Below are 22,621 nucleotides of genomic sequence, written 5' to 3'. Positions count from 1 at the left end.
TTCGCCATCTCTTCGTAACCCGTGCCTGTGCACAGTCTCTAATGACCGCTCTGCCGACTGGACATTAAACTCTAATCTTCATTCTGAATGCCGAAGAGGAAGCATACAGTTTGATTTAGAAAATATAATTGCAGTGTCTCAGCAGATTAGAAAGTTAAATGCACGGAATATACAGCAAAATATTGGTGCACTGGGGCACTATCTATCGCTGAAACACTTATTTCATTGTCCATATTAAAGTTAAGAACTTAGATGGCTCATCCAGTAAAAATGAGGTTAACACGTCTGCGGATAAATTATTCTTTAGCATACTCCTCTGCACTTAGGCACACTGCTGTGCAGAAGGAATACTTGCACTGCGAATGTGTGAATCTGGCATTTAAAGAATATTTTATTATTTCAATTTTACAGTCTTAAAGATTTTAACGATATTCGTCATGCAGTATTTTAGGAACGGCTTAATAACCGTGTGATTGAACTCCTTAAAACCAGTAACAACAACTATTACTTATGTGAATTAAGCTTTCCAAAAAGACATTTTATACTAAAATATTCTGGCTAATCTTGCATTTAAAGTAAAATGTGAGCTTTTGACGACCTCCTTCCCGTCATTATCAGGATCAGCTACAGAACAACTACGTAGTTCTGTATCGTTTTCATTCTAGTAGATTAGAAACTCTCACGTAATATAAATTCACTCGAAGATGTTAATTTTTGTTAAAAATATTCAAAATATTCTGACCTGATCTAGCGTCTGGGTGACACGTGACCTACACTCACTAGAAACTTCTGTTGAAAACGTGATGATATTGAATATTTCTGAGTCTAGGACAGATTATTCCGAGATATGATCACTGTTCTTAGGAAAGAACTTTTTCTCTAATAGAGATTGGTGATCCTTTTTCTTGTTTCCTTAGCGGTGTAGGAAATACGCAGTAGCGTCCAGAGCTGAGAACCTATGAAACTTTCCTCGTGTTGTCTCTTTTCTCTTACGTTAAACGTGGGTTTAGACGTTATATAGCACGTGGCTTATCTGACGGCGAGCTTCGAAGCCGAACCGAGATCATAAATAAATATGTGAGCACAATGGAACTCACCTACCGAAATATTTGTATAATAATATACATAATATCGTGTCAAGAACCGAATGATAAATTCATTAACATACGTGAAGTTACACAGTGTAACAGACACGCCCTGCCCTGGCAGTGACGGGAGATAGCCGCCTGATCTATAGGTGGGCGTGGCGGCCGTCTTCTCGTTATGGTCCAGACCACTATGGCACCTAATTTAGGAACACAGCGAGCTGGGCAGCCGCTTCCCACCACCCTGTCACGCCTTGGAGGCCGCCTCCGCTATATACAGCAAGAACTACAAATGTTGCCTTATTTCATATATGTCTTGAGAACTCGGTGGCTATATAGGAATTAGCAACGACGAAATAAATCAATCAGCCACAATTTAGTCGAATTCACAACTCATTCTCTCGCAACTAATTTTTGGTCTAAACCCACGTTCTGACGGTAGCATACATTTCGTATGATATTGTGCATGTTTCTCATAAAGAGAAAGCGCTTTTATTTACCTGAAATAACACCGAGCTAAAATTGTTTCATTAGATTATTTTTATTCTAGATTTTAACGAATCTAGAATTACATTTCACAACTGGCATTTCTAGACTGTATTTATTTCACCAAAGGAGGAACAACATTCTTATGATTTACTAACTGCAGTGCCCGTCGTTACCCGGGATGTTTAATGACTGCCACATGGATTAAAATATCTTCTAGGGTATATTTCACATGTAACAACGGCAACAGATTAATAAATAACAGTTTGCAATCTTTTTTCTGTCAAATTCTCGAGCTTTCGCTCGTCCCGCGATCTGGTTACGTCTACACCAAGACGCTGTGATTTATTCTCGTGACAGGAATTAGTCAGTTTACCACGATATATTTCGTTTGCGAGGCATTTAGGTTTTCATTAATTTTCTTCATCGAATCATCTGAATTTATAAATTAGAAGTAAATTGGTGAAGAACTTTGAAATAAAACGTTCGAGTACTTTTAGAGATGTTTGGTAACAACATTCCTCCTATATATCTATATTAAAAATATACATAGCCTACATCCACCCAAGTGTTCACTATGGAATCGTGTAGAAATCTGAAGTAAATCCACCAAGAACTTTTGGAGATTTTTGAGAAGAACTTTTCCTCTTTATATATGGCATACATATACGTTTGAAGCCAGATTACGAAATCTTATGTAAACAGTGATCTTCCTCTTTTCTTGAAAGTAAAGTGCGCAAAATTTCGTCAAGACTGGAATAAAATTGTATATTTCCATAAGTTACAAACGAATGGAGAGAGAGAGAGAGAGAGAGAGAGAGAGAGAGAGAGAGAGAGGGAGAGAGACTTTTGACAATAGGACTTTCCAATCAAGAACAACTGCCAAGATGAGAAACATAGAAGTAGCAAAGCATCTTAAATCACTTAATAAAGGCAAGGCTTCCTGTCCAGATTGTATACCAGTCAGGCTCCTCTCAGAGTATTCTGATACAATAGCACCATATTTAGTAATTATATACAACCGCTCGCTCATAGAAAGATCCGTACCTAAAGAATGGGAAATTGCTCAAGTCACACCAGTACCCCGAAAGGGAAGTAGGAGTAATCCGTTGAATTACAGGCCCATATCACAAACTTAGATTTGCAGTAGACTTTTGGAACATATACTGTATTCGAACATTATTAATTACCTCGAAGAAAATGATTTATTGACACATAGCCAGCAGGGATTGAGAAAATATCGTTCTTGCGAAAGGCAACTAGCTCTTTATACTCATGAAGTAATGAGTGCTATCGACAGGGGATGTCAAATTGATTCCAATTTTTAGATTTCCAGAAGGCTTTCGACACCGTTCCTCACATGCTTCTTCTAACCAAACTGCTTGCCTGTGGAATAGCGCCTTAGTTGTGCGACTGGCTTCGTGATTTCCTGTCAGAAAGGTCACGGTTCGTAGTAACAGACTGAAAGTCATCGAGTAAAACAGAAGTAATATCCGGCGTTCCCCAAGGAAGTGTTGCAGGTTCAAAAAATGGTTCAAATGGCTCTGAGCACTATGGGACTTAACATCTGTGGTCATCAGTCCCCTAGAACTTAGAACTACTTAAACCTAACTAACCTAAGGACATCACACACATCCATGCCCGAGGCAGGATTCGAACCTGCGACCGTTGCAGTCGCGCGACTCCGGACTGAGCGCCTAGAACCGCGAGACCACCGCGGCCGGTAGTGTTGCAGGCCCTCTATTGTTCCTGATCTGTATTAACGATATAGGAGACAATCTGAGTAGCCGTCTTAGATTGTTTGCAGATGATGCGTCACTTACCGTCTTGCAAAGTCATCAGATGACCAAAACGAATTGCAAAATGATTTAGATAAGATATCTGTATGGTGCGAAAGTGGCAATTGACCCTGAATAAAGAAAAGTGTGAAATTATTCACATGAGTCCTACAAGAAATCCGCTAAATTTCGATTACGCGATGAGTCACACAAATCTGAAGGCTGTAAATACAACTAAATACTTAGGGATTACAATTACAAATAACCTGAATTGGAACGATCACATAGATAAAGTTGTGTGTAGAGCAAACCAAAGACTGCGATTCATTGGCAGAACACTTAGAAGGTACAACTGGTCTACTAAAGTGACTGCTTACACCACGCTTGTCCGCCCTATTCTGGAGTATTGCTGATCCGTGTGGGAACCGCATCAGGTGGGACTGACGAATGACATCGAAACAGTACAAAGAAGGGTGGCTCGTTTTGTATTATCGCGAAATAGGGGAGATAGTGCCACAGACATGATACGTGAATTGGAGTGGCAATCATTAAAACAAAGGCGTTTTTCGTTGCGACGGGATCTTCTCATGAAATTTCAATCACCAGTTTTCTCCTCCGATTGCGAAAACATTCTGTTGACACCCACCTTCATAGGGATAAATGATCATCACGATAAAATAAGAGAAATCAGGGCTTGCACAGAAAAATGTAAGTGCTCGCTTTTCCCGCGCGCCTTTCGATAGTGGAACGGTAGGGAGACAACTTGAACGTGGTTCATTGAACCCTCTGCCTGCCAGGCACTTAATTGTGAATAGCAGAGTAATCATATAGATGTAGATGTTGACGTAGAAGCAAAGCTGATGCGTTGCGCGCTGAGCTCTCACCACGGATATTCAGAGCTGACAAAGAGCCTTTGTTTTAGTTTTCCAAGCCACGCCACACTCCAGATCACCGCCACATTTTGGCAGATGCATTCCTACATACAGCTTTGCTATAAAGCGATGTTGGTAGCCTGCATCTGCTTTGCTTCAGCAGTCGTCCTTCTGGAAACATTGGCCCTGAATGAAAAACGCAGCATAAGACAAGTGTTCCTTTTACTTTCTGTCTGAGCAAGGTGTCTCACATTACTCGGGACAAAGAACACGTCTTTTCGATGCTTATGTTTAAGAATTTTGATCGTTAAACTCTGACTCTTTGTTCGTAAAACCAATGAGGTGGCACCAAAACCCGTGTTAAGTGCGCATTTTCCTTATCGCATGAGGTTGCAACAGTAGGCTGAACGAATAATTCTGGCATTTGCACATACATTTTCAAATTCATCACACCAAGAATAATATACACACACCAAATAGCACTGCACCGAATATTACACCAATAGTTAGAGAATGACGCTGTCCAATTTTCCCTACCATAAATTAGCGATTTTCTAGGCGAGAAGGTTAACAGTGACAGCTGTGATTGACGAGTCCACTCACATGGAAGACGGCTTCATCTGATCAGCGAATTTGTATCTAAATCTTGACTGTTCTTTTAACACTATCTTTATGGACTGGATAAGGTCCATACTGATGCCTCAGTCTTTCGACACCAATGATGGCACGAAGTTCGTAGTCATAGTTTCCGTCATTATCATCTGTGCCGAACCAAACTGCATTTCAGCTGATTTTGCCTCACGTGTATCGTGGTACTCTTGACATATGATGCGGATAGGACAGCTTTAACCTCTTCCTTGAGAACTATGCAGGACTGACTACTCTGATCCAACTAACGTGATGTGCACCCCTGTTATCGTTCCGCGTCATTTCTATCACTTTACTATAGATATTTTTGTGTGAATAGAAAAAGCGCAGGTCGTTGCAGCTTTCAAGAAAGATCGTAGAACAGATTCTCATGATTAGATGCCTATATCGTTGTCATCAGTCTGTTTGAGATTCATGGAGCACGTTTTATGCTCAAGAATTATGCCGCTTTTGCAGAATGAAAATCCCCTCTGTAAAAATCAACTGGGATTCCGCAAACAGAGATCTTACGAAACTCAGCTCGTTCCGTTCCTCCTTGAGATCCATAGTGCTGTAGACAAAAGCGCTCAGGTTGATGCCGTGTTCCTTGACTTCGGGAAGACATTTGACGCCGTCGAACACTACCAGTTTGTGAAAAAAAAAGAGCTTACTGAGTATCGGACCAGATTTGTGACTGGATTAAAGACTTCCTTGCAGACAGAATTCAACAAGTCGCTCTTAACGGAACAAAATAGACAGCTATATAGGTATTTTCCGCAATGCCCCAAGGAACGTGATAGGACCGTTGCTGTTTACAGTGTATATAAATGATGTAGTAGAAAGCGACTGAAGCTATTTAAGACTGTTCACAGATGAAGTAGCAACGCCAGAAGGCAGTATCGATTTGCAGAATGACCTACAAAAGATTTACAAATGGTGCATGCTCTGGCAGTTGACCCTGAATGTAAATAAATGTAATATAATGCGCATATGTAGGAAAATATTTACTCTACTGTGTACCTACACGATTTATGACAAATTTATGGTACACTACCTAGCGTAAAATTTCTAAAAGTAACTATCCAGAGTGACCTTAATGGAATGACCCCATAAAACAAATAGTACGAAAAGCAGATGCCAGACTGAGATCATAGGATGTTTCTTAAGGAAATGTAGCTCTACCGCGAAAGATGTGGCTTACAATGCTCTTGCCCGTCCGATTATTGAGTATTGTTCACCAATGTGGAACCCTTACAAGGTAGGATTGATATATGAGATAGAGAAGATCAAACGAAGAACAGCGCCTTTCTTCACGGGATCGTTTAGTAAGCGTGAGAGCGTTACAGATATGCTCAACTAATTCCAGTGGCAGACACTACAAAGGAAGCATTGTGCATCACGGAGAGGTTTACTATTGAAATTATGAGAGAGTATTTTCCGGGAAGAGTAAAACATCACATTACATACATGTCACGAAATGCCGCGATGAGAAAATTCGAGAAATTAGAGTTAATACAGAGGCTTACCGACGACCATTCTTCCCGCGCGCTCTTCGCGAGTATAACAGAGAAGGGGACGTCAGTTACTGGTACCACAAGTACCCTCCCCCACAAACTGTCAAATGGGTTGTAGAGTACTGAGCTACATATAGATGTAGGTCTTGTTTTCTCACTTTATTCGTTGTTATGTTGTTTACAGCTGCATTTGGTAGACGGTGATACTGACATTTATTTCATCCCAATGGACATCTAGTCTCGTTGTATAGTTCAACTACTTGACTAGAAAATTAGAAACTCTAGCGATGGGCAACTTTCATCACAAATTTTATCTGAAAGTAATAACCGTACAATGTAAGTATTGAGACCACAATTAAATGGAAAAAGAAATTGCATCTGAACATGTAAACTGAGAAGGGTTGTACGATATTTTATAGAGTGTAGTAAGTGCTATGTGTACGTTGTAATGTAATTAAGTAAAAATTTAATACATACATGCTTTTTGATTACCTAGTAATACGGAAAAGTATGCTTTATGGTAGGTTTAACAGTAGTATTGCGATAAAGTACTCAGATAAAAAGTAGGGCTCTTTTTCATGCAGCAGATCAGGACGTAGAAAGGCTAGTTTTTGTAGTAGTATTAGATGTGTTAGGTGTAACCGTTTGGTGAATTTTATCGCTGGTTGCAGCTGTTGTGTGCGAGGCTTAACGTACCTGTAAGCACTCCGAACACAAAGTTAGTCATCCCACCCCGCTATTACCGCCTCCTTCCTTCATAATGACATCAGTTCGGCGAGGAAGAGAGCCCGCAGGTTTCTTCTAGTATGCCACATCCAGCTGAAGCCATTCGTTCATGGTTAGATCCCGCACAACTACTACATTTCGGCGATGAAGAGCTCTGTGTTTCAGCTCCTGTTCCAAATAGCTCCAGACCTTCTCCATGTGTTAAAGATCGGCTGATTTAAAGGGTAGTCGAGATACGGTAGGGCGCCTGAGCTTTCGTCAAACGAGGATGGTATGCGTTCAGCCTAGTCAACATAGCTGTTGTCATCTAGGACGTCAGGAGTGTCCACAACATATTCTTCATGAAAACTTAGAATAAAGGGAAACACCTCTTTATTGAGAATTGAGAATGTTGAAACAAGCATCCTGGTTCATATTATTGTCGACCTGTATGAGGCGCTCAAGTAATGGTACGAAGTACACCCTCAAAACACCACAGAACCACCCCTAGACCTGAATTACAGTCTCCACACGGATCTCACTAGGTCGTTGCCGCCCTCGACACCTAGCATCATTTGAAAAGAGGGCAACTTGCAGCTCGTCGGACCACACCATTTGCCTCCATTTCGTTACTGTCCGGCATCTGTATTGACACATTGAACACGTGCATCTTTATACAGGGTGAAGCAAGAGGAAAGGTACAAACTTTGAGGGGTAATAGAATTAGTTATTATGAACAAAAAACCACATACTAATATATTTCCTGCTCTTAATATTTTCCAAGGAAACTAATGAAAACAATGGGGAACAGGACAAATGCACGTGATATAAAATTAAATAGTGTAATCTAATGTTTCGTTTAACTGCGTCCATTTTCTCGTAAAGATGTTTAAAAAGTTTACTGTCAACTGCAATGCAGTTTACAGCTATTGTAAACAGCTGGTGGGTTACTGACCTGAGCTCATTCTTACGATCCTTTACTTGAGCGCAAGCATGTAAAATACGAGCGAGAAATTCCACGTAGTGAGGGATGCCTTGGCTGTTTTTTAAGTTGAAATGTCCTGTTTGGAGTAGCATCAGCCCAACTGGTGTACAAATGAATTACCGTGAAGACATCGGAACCCTACCGCTGGAAGCAGCGGGCCCACTTAGTCAATGTGTATGTGGAGAAAAAAAGTGTGGCTTCAGAAAAATGACCTGTGGTCACTAAAGACAACACTATATAGCCTAATGTCGCTTCGGTTATGTTTACATGTGAATGCTGGTGAAGAAGGACATGTGACTGACGCCTGTGGTTTTAAGAGAGCTGTATGTCGGATGCGGTTAAGAAGAGGGCATATGTTCATTTGCAGTTTTTTTGTTCAGGATCACCAATACTATCAGGCCTCAACACATGCACCTTTCCTCCTCACTCACCATACATGCCGCTGTGAGCAATGGTCCTTTACCAGGTACGCGACTCCATCTGTCTATTGCGCGAAGTTCGCTTCGCGGTGTTCACTTGCAGAGTGGTTGAGATGGACCCGAGTTCACTGACGGCAGCAATTCCTATAGACCATGAAACCGATTTTCATTGACAAAGCGCCACATTCCTATCCGGTCACAATCGGTTCGGATCTCTTTGCATCCTTTGTTCGCCGTTTAACATGGCTGCGAGAGGTACACCTCTACTTGTAGGCACGTTGCACAGTTCGCGTTGATGCACCAACAAATCTCTCCTCTTCACTCACACACGGTAGCTGTTTTCTGCCATTGTCTCGCGTTTTCACGTCAACTCATCTAACTACGCTGGTCTCATGCAATCGATTGGCACACAGCCACGATTTGAGTCAACGTTGGATGATTACTTGACCGCCTGGTACCAGTTCTACACTTTTACATCGTTTAGAACCTTTTCAGGCTGATCTACAGATACGCTCGAGGAAGCTACGTGTTCAATTCCGTAGCGTGCTGCTCTTTTAGGGAGGTGACTAACATTTTGTTCGGTACGCTTAGCTGTGTCAAATAGATATATTACTTTACCCGCGCCACGAGATATCCTCTGTCATAGGAGCGAGGGGGACTGTAAGAGGAAACTGGCCTTTGCGCATGAGTAAAGCGAGTAATGGGGTGTACTGCGTGCAAACATCAGTAGCCTCGTTGTTAGTGTGGCAAGTGGGACAGTGCTGGCAGTTCAGGCTGTAGTGTTTGCGCTAAATGACATACCTACAAGTTGCTACGACTTCTCCTGGTGTGAGGATAGCGGTTTTGCGCCAAGCTGTAAACTAACATCTATAAAATTTAAGCTCATCCATTACGGATGTTCTAGAACACGTGACTGTGTATTGAATACAAATACTGAAAACTGCAACCAGTATCTTTTAAAAAAAAAAATATTCATGTACTGTCACAAACTAGTTTTCGAACATTTTCAGGCTCATCTTCAGATGGGATACGTGGAAGCTACATGTTTGTTTCCAAAGTGTGATGCTGGATGCTGGCTCTGCGAGAGTATGGGCGGTTCTGTAATTGGTATCCATCAGGAAATTTCCATTGTGATTGCCAAATGGTCACAGATTACTCAATTTCCACTATGAATATAAATATACACCGATTGTCACGATAAATATATTTACAAAAAAATTGTTCAAATGGCTCTGAGCACTATGGGACTTAACTGCTGAGGTCATCAGTCCCCTAGAACTCAGAACTACTTAAACCTAACTAACCTAAGGACATCACACACATCCATGCCCGAGGCAGGATTCGAAACTGCGACCGTAGCGGTCGCGCGGTTCCAGACTGTAGCGCCTAGAACCACTCGGTCACTCCGGCCGGCAAATATATTTACAGATTTATCGTAATAGTCGATATTTATTTGCAAATAATTTGCGGGATTGCAGCCGGGTGACTTCGTCGACAACTGCCGATATTCAAAAGGTGTACACCGTGCCACTTTCAAAGAAATTTTGTCTTGAAACCGGCAGGGTGTGTAGTCTCAAAAATCGGCTGTTGTCGATAACGTCACGCGGCTGCATTCTCATAAGTTATTTGAACACTGTATACCCTGGGAGGAACTGTGGTCTCTCGATATGTTTTAATATTCACTTACTAACTTCTCACTTTCAATGTAAATATTCACTGACTGTTACGATAAACATATTTATAGTGATAATCGGATTGTATTTATATTAATATTAAAAAGTGAGTAATCTCTGGCCAATTGGTAATCACAAACGAAGGTGCCAGGTTAATACCAACTACAAAGTGATAAGTACTGTTGCAAGCGAGTAACCAGTATCACACTGCACAAGTAAACATATGACGTCCATGTATCCCAGCTGAAGATCAGCATGAAAAAGTTCGAAAACTAGTGTATGGGTATAACCGAAGAGTTTTAAAAAATGAAAAAAGGTTTAATGTTTTGTGAAATTATTTGGAATATTATGTAGTGCTCTTTAGAATAATAGAATACTAAGTTAAACATTGGACTTGAAATTCTCATTTGGTACCTCATTTGCTGTAGATGAATTCGAGCATCATTCAAAAAAAGTTCAAATGTGTGTCACATCTTATTGGACTTAACTGCTAAGGTCATCAGTCCCTAAGCTTACACACTACTTAACCTAAATTAGCACAAGGACAAACACACACACCCATGCCCGAGGGAGGACTCGAACCTCCGCCGGAACCAGCCGCATAGTCCATGACTGCAGCGCCGTAGACCGCTCGGCTAATCCGCATCATTCAAAGCTGCCTCAAATTTTTTCATTTCGTTTCTTACTATAAGACAAATCATTTCACAAAAGTGTGACCTTTTTCTTTTAAATGTTTTTACTTTTACAATTTTCGTTCAGAAAGTATGAAGTATAGTATAGACACATCAAAAAAAGTTTTGCATCACCTCGGTTCCAAGAGTTCCGGAACCTGTACAGAAAATTAAAATAGAGATCAACATAAACACCATTTCCGCCCTTTTTATGGCTCTGTGAGATCTTCAGAGGTGGTGGTCCAGATTGCTGTACACAATTGTACCTCTAATACCCAGTACCACGTCCTCTTGCATTGATGCATACCTGTATTCGTCGTGGCATACTATCCACAAGATCATCAAGACACTGTTGGTCCAGATTGTCCCACTCCTCAACGGCTATTCGGCCTAGATCCCTCAGAGTCGTTGGTGGATCACGTCGTCCATAAACAGCCCTTTCCAATCTATCCCAGGCATGTTCGATAGGGTTCCTGTCTGGAGAACATGTTGGCCACTATAGTCGAGCAATGTCGTTATTCTGAAGGAAGTCATTCACAAGATGTGCACGATGGGGGCGCGAATTGCCGTCTATGAAGACGAATGCCTCGCCAGTATGCCGCCGATATGGTTGCACTATCGGTCGGAGGACGGCATTCACGTATCGTACAGCCGTTACGGCGCCTTCCATGACCACCAGCGGCGTACTTCGGCCTCACATAATGCCACCCCAAAATAGCAGGGAACTTCCACATTGTTGCACTCGCTGGACAGTGTGTCTAAGGCGTTCAGCCTGACCGGGTTGCCTCTAAACACGTCTCCGACGATTGCCTGGTTGAAGGCATATGCGACACTCATTGGTGAAGAAAAAGTGATGCCAAACCTGAGCGGTCCATTCGGCATGTTGTTGGGCCCATCTGTACCGTGCTGCATAGTGTCGTGGTTGCAAAGATGGACCTCGCAATGGATGTCAGGAGTGAAGTTGCACAACATGCAACCTATTGCGCACAGTTTGAGTCGTAACACGACGCCTTGTGGATGCAAGAAATGCATTAATCAACATGGTGCCGTTGCTGTCAGGGTTCCTTCGAGCCATAATCCGTAGGTAGCGGTCATCCACTGCAGTCCATGGACGGCGTGAGCGAAGCATGACACCGACAGTTCGTGTCTCTCTGTATCTCCTCCTTCATGTCCGAACAACATCGCTTTGGTTCACTCCGAGACTCCTGGACACTTCCCTTGTTGAGAGCCCTTGCTGGCACAAAGTAACAATGCGGACGCGATCGAACAGCGGTATTGACTGTCTAGGCATAGTTGAACTACAGACAACACGAGCCGTGTACGTCCTTCCTGGTGGAAAAACCGGAACTGAACGGCTATCGGACGCCTCCGACTACTAGGCGCTGCTCATGCATGGTAGTTTACATGTTTGGGCGGGTTTAGTGGCATCTCTGAACAGTCAAAGGGACTGTGTCTGTGATACAATATCCACAGTCAACGTCTATCTTCGGGAGGTTTGGGAACCAGGATGATGCAAAACTTTTTTTTGATGTGTGTATTTTTATTAGGGATCGGCATGCAGTTTCTATTAAGAGTATACAGATCAAGAGAAAGCAGAGAATTTTCAATTTGTGCTTTGACTTTACATTTTTTTAAACTATCTCTACAAAACTAGTAGCAGCTGTTCGTGAGATATTTCGTTTTCTTGAAATCACTAATCAAGTAGTCCTTAATTAGCCTGATTATTGTCAAGCGATTAAATCTATTTTTGCATAACGAACCCTCAATCTGGTCAATTTGATATTTCGTTTGTTCATTTCCCACTCTTCGTTTGGCCATGAAAATCCTCAATTATCCATTGTGTAATAACTAGGGAATCTTTTTTTCGTTCCCTGAAACATTTGGTCAAAGAAGTAATTTCCACTTCATCCATCCTTGCTATGAGGGACGATAGGACAACTGACGATATATTCAGCAATAAACAAATAAACCAACAGCTGTGTTTTTATCTGTGATTCATTTCAGAGCCAATCGGTCTCGGCATTGCATTATGCCATCGTCAGGCCCTATGAACAACACAATAACAGCAATACAGCTCCTGAGGTGGGGGCAGTGGCGGATACATAGGGGGGGGGGGGGGCGCTGGGCGCCCCCCCCCCCCCTTACGCGGCCAGCCTCATTGCCACCTGCGCCGCCCCCACCAGTCAGGCTGCACGCTATTCGTTCGTTTCTTTCGTCAGTCGACTCGACTGAATCGAGTTATTGAGTAGTTGTACTTTCTGTCTCGACTATGAATGAGGACTGACATAACGGCTTAGCTCTGTTGAACACTCACCCTGACATTGATTGTCCTATTAGCGATATAATTAACCAACTTGCCAGGAGGATTGGGAGCATAGAATTCATCATTTAAGAAAGAGAACCACAACTATAACTTGTTTATGTCATAAGATGGCATTGTCTTGTAAGGTGTACCGGTATGAAATGAGCGTTTTTTTGTGAAAATGAAACACTAATTTTGAATTGAAAAGTAAAAACATTTTATTCAAAGTACTGGCCATTGCTTTCTATATATTTTGACCACCATTCTGTCAATTTGTGGACACCACGCCAATAGAAATGTTCGTCTTTTGAAGCAAACCAATGAGACACATAATTTTCGACTTCTTCGTAGAAATCGAACTGTTCCTCAGACAATGCGTGTCCCATTGGTGAAAACAAATGGTACTCGGAAGGGGCCAAGTCTGGTGAATACGTCGGGTGGGGTAGCAGCTCCTAGCCAAGTGTTTTGATCGTATCCTGAACCATTTTTTCTTTGTGTGCAGGTGCATTGTCGTCTAAAAAAATTACTTTGCCATGTCTTCTGGCCCATTATGGTCTTTTTTCGATCAATGCATAGTTCAAATTGATCATTTTTGTCTGTAGCGATTAGTATTCACAGTTTCACCTGGTTTTAGAAGCTCATGATACACCACACCTTTCTGATCCCACCAAACACAGAGCATTGTCTTCTTGCCGAATCGATCTGGTTTTGCAGTCGATGTTGATGGTTGTCCCGGATTAACCCACAATATTTCCCGTTTAGAATTCTTAAAATAAATCCATTTTTCATCTCCAGTAACAATTCGATGCAAAATTGATTTTCTTTCATGTCTTTGAAGCAAAATGTGTCAAATGGTTTTTCGGTTTTCCATCTGTCTTTCATTCAATTCATGTGGCACCCATTTTTCACACTTTTGGATCTTCCCCATAGCTTTCAAATGGTCAGAATTTATTTGTTGTGCAACATTTAGCATGGCTGCCATTTGCTTCTGACTCAAAGTATCGTCTTCATCCAATATTGCCGGCCGCGGTGGTCTAGCGGTTCTAGGCGCTCAGTCCGGAAGAGCGCGACTGCTACGGTCGCAGGTTCGAATCCTGCCTCGGGCATGGATGTGTGTGATGTCCTTAGGTTAGTTAGGTTCAAGTAGTTCTAAGTTCTAGGAGACTGATGACCACAGATGTTAAGTTCCATAGTGTTCAGAACCATTTGAACCATCAATATTGCTTGCAATTCGGCGTCTTCGAACTTTTTTGGTGGTCTTCCACGTTCTTCATTTCTTACATCAAAATCATTATTTCTGAACCGTTGAAACCATCTTTTGCATGTTGCTTATGATAGAGCATGATCACCATATGTCCCGACAAGCATTCGATGCGACTCTGCAGCACTTTTTTTCAAATGAAAACAAAAAATTAATGCTTTCCGCAAATCATCACTTTCTGGTACAAAATTCGACATTGCTAACACGATGAAAACATATGATGTTGTTTGTTCCATGACTTGATGTATACTAAATATCTTTGAAGGATTTCATACCCACCAAATAAACAAAAAATTAACGCTCGTTCACAACAAATGTTCCCTATCGACACATTTGTATCTTAACGCTCATTTCATACCGGTACACCTGGGTGTATAATCAGTTGAAATAAAACTTTCTTAAACTTTGCATGTGACTTGACTATTTTTTATAACGGTAAAAGTGAAGGTAGCGCAAGATATCTTTAGCGCCCCCTCTTTGAGGTTTTTCTGTATCTATCACTGGGTAGGGGTTGTTGTTGTTGTTGTTGTTGTTGTTGTTGTGGTCTTCAGTCCTGAGACTGGTTTGATGCAGCTCTCCATGCTACTCTATCCTGTGCAAGCTTCTTCATCTCCCAATACGTACTGCAGCCTACATCCTTCTGAATCTGCTTAGTGTATTCATCTCTTGGTCTCCCTCTACGATTTTTACCCTCCTCGCTGCCCTCCAATACTAAATTGGTGATCCCTCGATGTCTCAGAACATGTCCTACCAAGTTGTGCCACAAACTCCTCTTCTCCCCAATCCTATTCAATACATCCTCATTAGTTATGTGATCTACCCATCTAATCTTCAGGATTCTTCTGTAGCACCACATTTCAAAAGCTTCTATTCTCTTCTTGTCCAAACTGTTTATCGTCCACGTTTCACTTCCATATATGGCTACACTCCATACAAATACTTTCAGAAATGACTTCCTGACACTTAAATCTATACTCGATGTTAACAAATTTCTCTTCTTCAGAAACGCTTTCCTTGCCATTGCCAGTCTACATTTTATATCCTCTCTACTTCGACCATGCCGGCCGCTGTGGCCGTGCGGTTAAAGGCGCTTCAGTCTGGAACCGCGTGACCGCTACGGTCGCAGGTTCGACTCCTGCCTCGGGCTTGGATGTGTGTGATGTCCTTAGGTTGGTTAGGTTTAATTAGTTCTAAGTTCTAGGCGACTGATGACCTCAGAAGTTAAGTCGCATAGTGCACAGAGCCATTTGAACCATTAGCCAACTTCGACCATCATCAGTTATTTTGCTCCACAAATAGCAAAACTCCTTTACTACTTTAAGTGTCTCATTTCCTAATCTAATTCCTTCAGCATCACTCGACTTAATTCGACTACATTCCATTATCCTCGTTTTGCTTTTGTTGATGTTCATCTTATATCCACCCTTCAAGACACTGTCCATTCCGTTCAATTGCTCTTCCAAGTCCTTTGCTGTCTCTGACAGAATTACAATGTCATCGGCGAACCTCAAAGTTTTTATTTCTTCTCCATGGATTTTAATACCTACTCCGAATTTTTCTTTTGTTTTCTTTACTGCTTGCTGAATATACAGATTGAATAACATCTGGGAGAGGCTACAACCCTGTCTCACTCCCTTCCCAACCACTGCTTCCCTTTCATGTCCTTCGACTCTTATAACTGCCATCTGGTTTCTTTACAAATTGCAAATATCCTTTCACTCTCTGTATTTTACCCCTGCCACCTTCAGAATTTGAAAGAGAGTATTCCAGTCAACACTGTCAAATGCTTTCTCCAAGTGTACAAATGCTAGAAACGTAGGTTTGCCATTTCTTAGTGTAGCTTCTAAGATAAGTCGTAGGGTCAGTATTACCTCACGTGTTCCCATATTTCTACGGAATCCAAACTGATCTTCGCCGATGTCGGCTTCTACCAGTTTTTCCATTCGTCTGTAAAAAATTCGTGTTAGCATTTTGCAGCTGTGAGTTATTGAACTGATAGTTCGGTAATTTTCACATCTGTCGACGCTTGCTTTGTTTGGGATTTGAATTATTATGTTCTTCTTGAAGTCTGATGGTATTTCGCCTGTCACACATTTTGCTCACCAGATGGTAGAGTTTTGTGAGGACTGGCTCTCCCAAGACCGTCAGTAGTTCTAATGGAATGTTGTCTACTCCTGGGGCCTTGTTTCGACTCAGGTCTTTCAGTGTTCTGTCAAACTCTTCACGCAGTATCGTATCTCCCATTTCATCTTCATCTACCAGGTGATGAAAAAGTCAGTATAAATTTGAAAACTGAATAAATCACGGAATAATGTAGATAGAGAGGTACAAATTGCCACAATTGCTTGGAATGACACGGGATTTTATTAGAACCAAAAAAATAGAAATGTTCACAATATGTGCGACAGATGGCGCTTTACCTGATCAGAATAGCAATAATTAGCATAACAAAGTAAGACAAAGCAAAGATGATGTTCTTTACAGGAAATGCTCAATATGTCCACCATCATTCCTCAACAATAGCTGTAGTCGAGGAATAATGTTGTGAACAGCACTGTAAAGGATGTCCGGAGTTATGGTGAGGCATTGGAGTCGGATGTTGTCTTTCAGCATCCCTAGAGATGTCGGTCGATCACGATACACTTGCGACTTCAGGTAACCCTAAAGCCAATAACCGCACGGACTGAGGTCTGGGGACCTGGGCGGCCAAGCATTACGAAAGTGACGGCTGAGCACACGATAATCACCAAAAAACGCGCGCAAGAGATCTTTCACGGGTCTAGCAATACTTTGTGTGTGTGTGTGTGTTTTTTTTTTTCCTAATAAAACCCCATGTCATTCCAAGCATGTATGTCAATTTTTATCTCTCTATCTACATTATTCCGTGGTTTATTAAGTTTTCAAATTTATACTGACTTTTTGATCACCCGGTACATTCTCTTCTCTTAACTTAATACGAATTATACAAAGTTACGTTAAGGAAGCTGTTGCATTATTTATTGCTCGTTATAAGAGAAGTGACCGGTTGCAGATTTCCGTATTTGTATAGAAAATTTATGTCAGAAGTAGTGACGAGCGTTCACTTTGATGTTTCAGAAAGAATTCACGAAAGACTGTATCTTCAACGAAATCTTCGAGCAGCACCACTACAACACGTACACGTCGGCGCGCTACTCGGACGGCCGGCGCACGCTGTACGTGGCGCTGAACAAGCGCGGGCTGCCGCGCAAGGTGCAGGTGCGGGCGGGCGCGCCGCTGCGCCGCCTGAGCACGTACACCCGCACGCTGACCAAACCGGCGCCGCAGGCCGCCGTCGACCGGCTGCTGGCCGCCGCTGCCGCCGCCGCCGCCGCCGCCGCGGCCGGCTCCGAGCCGCAGCCCACGGCGCACCCGCTGCGCCACCACGCGCACCACCAGCTGTGCCCCGTGTCGCGGGCGCCCGCGCAGACGCCCGACGACGCGGCCGCCGACGGCGACGCCGACGGCCGCGACAAGACGCGCTGCCGGCGCCGGCGCAAGCGCAAGAAGAGGAAGCGGCGCTGCCGCGACGGCGAGCCGGAGGGAGAAGACTGCCAGGGCCGGGGCAAGGGGCAGGCGCGGCGGCCCGCCAAGGGCGGCAAGGCCCGCCGCCGCTGCAAGGACGCGGCCGACCGCGAGCAGTGCCGGCGGCAGCGCCAGCGCCAGCGCCAGCGGCGGAGGGGCCGCGACCGCAGCCGCGGCCGCGCCAGGCGCCGCAAGCAGGCCGCCGCCGACTCTAGTTTTAAGGACCGGACGAACCAAAGAGATCTGGAAGGCAGCGGCAGCGCGGAGCCCGCGGAAAGACTGACGGCGGAGGCGGCGGCGGCCGCGGCGGAGGCGACGACGGTCCGCCCGCAATGACTCACGGCACCCCTGTGGCTCGCCGCGGCCAGCGTTCTCCACTCGACTCGCGACACCCTGCGTGCTCACACTCTCTCCACACACAGACTCTTTTATAAATAGATTTACAAGGTAGATTACTCTTCGATTGTATTATTTGCAGTAAAAGTGTACGTCATTGTTGTATATAGTGTATATATTTCATTTACGTCTAAGGCCTTTCCGTTTTTCCCTTTTTTCTGTCTCGTCTGTTAGCCGACAGTTTCTCTCTCCCGCAGTAGGCTTTTTAGTAGATTTCTCCTCGTACGTCCTGGCTGGATTGTGGGAAGACTGTGGCAAAATTTACTACCCGAGTCGTCTGGGACTGCCGGTGGAGTAAAGACATCGAAACGTCGCGCATTTAGACGGCTCTGCTACGTAGGCTGCCCGAGACGGTGTCAGTTGAAATCGGCGAACGAGCGATCTCTCTCCGTCTGTCCCTCCTTCTTGTATCCGTCAAAAGTTAGTCGTGTCTTCCCGCCCTCGTGTATGAGACGTTCTAACGTATCCGCAAACAGAGCTCCGTCTTCGGGTACGTTCGGCGAAATTCGGTGGCTCGTTCGTTATTCGACACGTGCGTAGGCACCCTCTCGCACTATTCGCTCTGTCGCACAGTCGCTCTGTCGCACAGTCGTAGTGAGAGTGAATTCCGTCTGCTACGACAAAAGAGCCAGTTGCCACTTTTGTGTATTAAATACGATCACGAGAACGTGTTCTAAAGACAGGCCCAAAAGGTTTGGAACGGCAGCATTCGCGGTTTGGGTTGCGCGACTTCCAATTCCTTTACTTTTGTGCGCTCAGTGGACTACTTCGAATAACTTCTCTCTCCTGTACATCTGTCACACACTGTTCTGTACACTAAGCTCGATTACGGAAACACTTCAGTATTCACGGTCTGAAAAATATGTTACCGCTGTACAATAATCTCCCCGCGATACGTCGGCCAAAATGGAGTTTTTTGTATACCAGAATTGGTTCCCAATGAGCGCAGTGCAACCTTGTGTATATTTTCGTCGATCCCCGAGATCTAAAATGTTGTGCTCGCTCCCGAAGTATATTGTGTCACAGTATTTGTTTCAGCCGTGTGTGTGAAAATTTACTATCGTCGTATTTAATTAAGTTTTACGTTACCATACATTCATATGCTGCGTGTAAGTTTTATCAGTATTATGTACCTAACAAAATCAAGTATTGCTTAAATATTGGCCCGCCAGCGACCCACCCAGTAGCTAAGAATTTGAGCTGCCACCAAACGTGTACTGAACATACCCGAATGAACACTGCATTAATGTACTACTGTATGTGCTCCATTCACAAATTAGTTGAAACAGTTTATTCGCATCGTTTAGAAATTGTCGATTTTTTGTAAAAATTTTTAGTCATCGCAAGAAGAAGTTCTGTTTTTAATGCAGTTCAGGCCACACAGTGCCACTATTGATTTCCAGTTTAGTTCGGTAAAACAAGAAAAATTTGAAATACTCTAGGGTGCGTAAGCAATGAGTACTGAATGTCTGAATGCGAATGAATGTAATTTATATGTGAAATTGCCTCTAAAGTCCAAATATCTTTTCAGAGAAACTGTGCTGTAGCGAAGATCGAAGAAAGGAACGAAATACATGAAAGACGTCAATGTTTACTATTGTGGTATCACGTTTCACTCAAGAGCAAGACGGAACTACTCAGGGACATTGTAACGATAGAAATGAAACGTGCGGATGACACAGACCATACGCGAGGCATTTTTGTGTTGGAGTAGGTCAAAATACTTTTGCCAGAGACCGAGTTGTAAATTGTGGAAAGCAATTAACATCCAGAGGATCAACGACAAATATTTCCTAGAAGATTAACAATATATTTGGAGCTAATGTTCCTGGGCCGTAGGTGCATCATAAAAAAATATAATAAAAGAGAGAGAGAGACAGTGCCATAATTGCTTCTGCAGTAACGGCTTTTCCACGTCTCATAAGAGACGCCCAAAGCGAAAAAGCTCATTGTATGGGTTTCAGTTTCCCTGTTGATTTTGTCATGCAGTATGTAATTATTTTTAGGATATCAAATACCTTAAAATTATGGCAAACGAAAATATCAATTAAATTCGTTCAGCATAATTATTTGTACATACAATATTGTAATAATGAGCATGGAAAAATCATTTGAGTGTGCCGTAGAAAAAACAGACAACTAACTTTTCTCTAATAGGTGTTAAAACACCTTGCTTACAGTAACAGCTGTGTCGGTGGAAGGGGCGTATCTTCTGCAATTTTTCTGAAAACTAATTATGACACAATGGCACTAGAATAAAAAATATTTTTGTCATGTATGTTCGTGAGTATTGTATGAAGAACAGTAAACATATTTAAGAATTTATCACACTATGAAATTAAGGTGTGTTTTAGTATTACCTACTGTGAAATTGAATGTCAGTAAACCGATAATTTTAAAGGTCAAAAAGTAACTTAAAATAGTGTACAATTTTCGTACTAACTTTCTAACATTTATGTACAACAAAATAACTATTCTTCAAGATTATTGAACTGAAAAAAAAAAACAAAAAACGAAATCATCTTCATGAAATGCAGTCGATTCAGCAGTTGCTGACATTCCCGCCACCGAATGCTGAAATCATCTAACGGTAATAACATAATATAGATGACAATGGTGATGCAGTATTATTAGTTTTAAATGAGCACCTCAATAAAATGTAACTGCTTAACTTTAAAATGTATTCATTACAAAATATCATCATAATCCTACATGAACTTTAGTCAAATCACTGAATATGTATGTAGACAAAATGCCAAAGACAATTCAGTATCCTACTAATATTCAGAGCTAATTACCTGTAACCTCAATAGAATAAATGAATCTTTCACAAACAAATGACTGACTAAGGCTGAAGAAGCAAGTTTCTCTGAAATACCGTACACCTATTTATCCAGCCGTTCTGCGTGCATAGCACGTTTAATGTCACAGTGCCAAGAATTTAATTTCTGAAGTACTGAAAGTATATATCTTAATTAGAAATTGCTTATTAATTCTCGTGTTAGTGGGATACATTCCCTCTCGTCAGCACTAAAGACATTTTTGAATCTCATCACTGTTGAAGAAGTACTATGTTCAACACAAACAGTGATTTTGTTTTTTCATTTATTTTTTGTGTTTTACCATTACACTACTAAAAAGTGGTCGTAAAAATATGTAAGTGCCTTGCAAAGAATTCCTTGTATGATGAGATGGATCATAGCTCTAAATCATTTCGTAGAGGCTGTACTACTATGTATGCAAGAAAATTTCACTGCCATTACAACATTAAAATTAATTTGTCTCTAAGACCTTGATATTTACAGATATAATTTATTTGACAAGTATTTAAAACTTATATGAGGCAATCTGTAATGTGTTTAAATGTTTGTTTGTATTTGATAAGTATGAATCTTTTGTACGCCGTAAAATGTGTCAACAGTAATGTATGTTTATTGTGTAATAAGAGAATCGTAAGCAGAAGAAAATAATGAATATGTCCCTCCGAAATGTTCTAACAGATGTATATTTCTTACCGCTGTAGGAATCAACTGATGTTGCATTTAGAAAGACACGTGTAATGCATGTAGAGTTAAATTTTCAGGAAACAAAATAATATTAATAAATTAATAAATAAAAATAAATTCATTGATTAACAATATAGTATTTTCCACTGAGAGAAACAACAGCCGAATTACACTTCCATTCCATTAACACTTCCCTTCACAATCCTTACTCAATTGCTGTTGCCAGCATTTGATTTCAAAAACTATTACATGTCAATACCCTAATCAACATAACATCGCTATGTCTCTCTTCTCTCTGTTAAATGCAACATCAGGTCTATTTCAAAATGAACCTCGAGAAAACAATGGCAGATTGCAGGACAGAGAGATAAAAATATTCAAATGGCTCTAAGAACTATGGGACTTAACATCTGGGGTCATCAGTCCCCTAGACTTAGAACTACTTAAACCTAACTAACCTAAGGTCATCACACACATCCATGCCCGAGGCAGGATTTGAACCTGCGACCGTAGCAGCAGCGCGGTTCCTTACTGAAACTCCTAGAACCACTCGGCCGGACACAGAGAGATAAGCTAGACTCATTGGCCTGAAGCTAGACTCATTGGCGTGATTAATATTTCATGTTCACGTAACTGGCTACTAGTAGGGCCGTTTTGTTGGATTATTTCAGTCACCTCAGACAACCAATACACAAACAGTGAAGATGCGAAACACTCCGAGGAGACTGTACATAAATCACTGACATTTAACTCAAGCAGCATTGCTTCCCATAATTGGTGATAAAGTCGAGATGGTAG

General features: G+C 42.1%; 1 protein-coding gene and 1 long non-coding RNA gene across 2 annotated transcripts in view; both read left to right on the top strand.

The window, feature by feature from the left end:
• The window catches only part of LOC124722353, a gene marked incomplete at its 3' end in the record, with an annotated part of 821,905 nt that extends 803,900 nt beyond the window's left edge, over positions 1–18,005 (top strand). The window contains exons 4-5 of the mRNA XM_047247526.1: positions 17,475–17,690; positions 17,757–18,005. Of these exons, the coding sequence (XP_047103482.1) occupies positions 17,475–17,690; positions 17,757–18,005 (465 nt within the window). The remainder of the gene's footprint in view (positions 1–17,474; positions 17,691–17,756) is intronic.
• Positions 18,006–18,105: 100 nt separating this feature from the next.
• LOC124721670 lies at positions 18,106–20,845 on the top strand. Its single transcript, XR_007006371.1, has 2 exons — positions 18,106–18,368; positions 19,849–20,845. It is a non-coding gene; the product is annotated as an uncharacterized LOC124721670 (long non-coding RNA).
• Positions 20,846–22,621: the final 1,776 nt, after the last annotated feature.

This window comes from Schistocerca piceifrons, chromosome X (assembly GCF_021461385.2).
Source record: "Schistocerca piceifrons isolate TAMUIC-IGC-003096 chromosome X, iqSchPice1.1, whole genome shotgun sequence".
NCBI classification, from domain to species: Eukaryota; Metazoa; Arthropoda; class Insecta; order Orthoptera; family Acrididae; genus Schistocerca; species Schistocerca piceifrons.
This window is presented reverse-complemented; position numbering and strand designations above follow the sequence as displayed.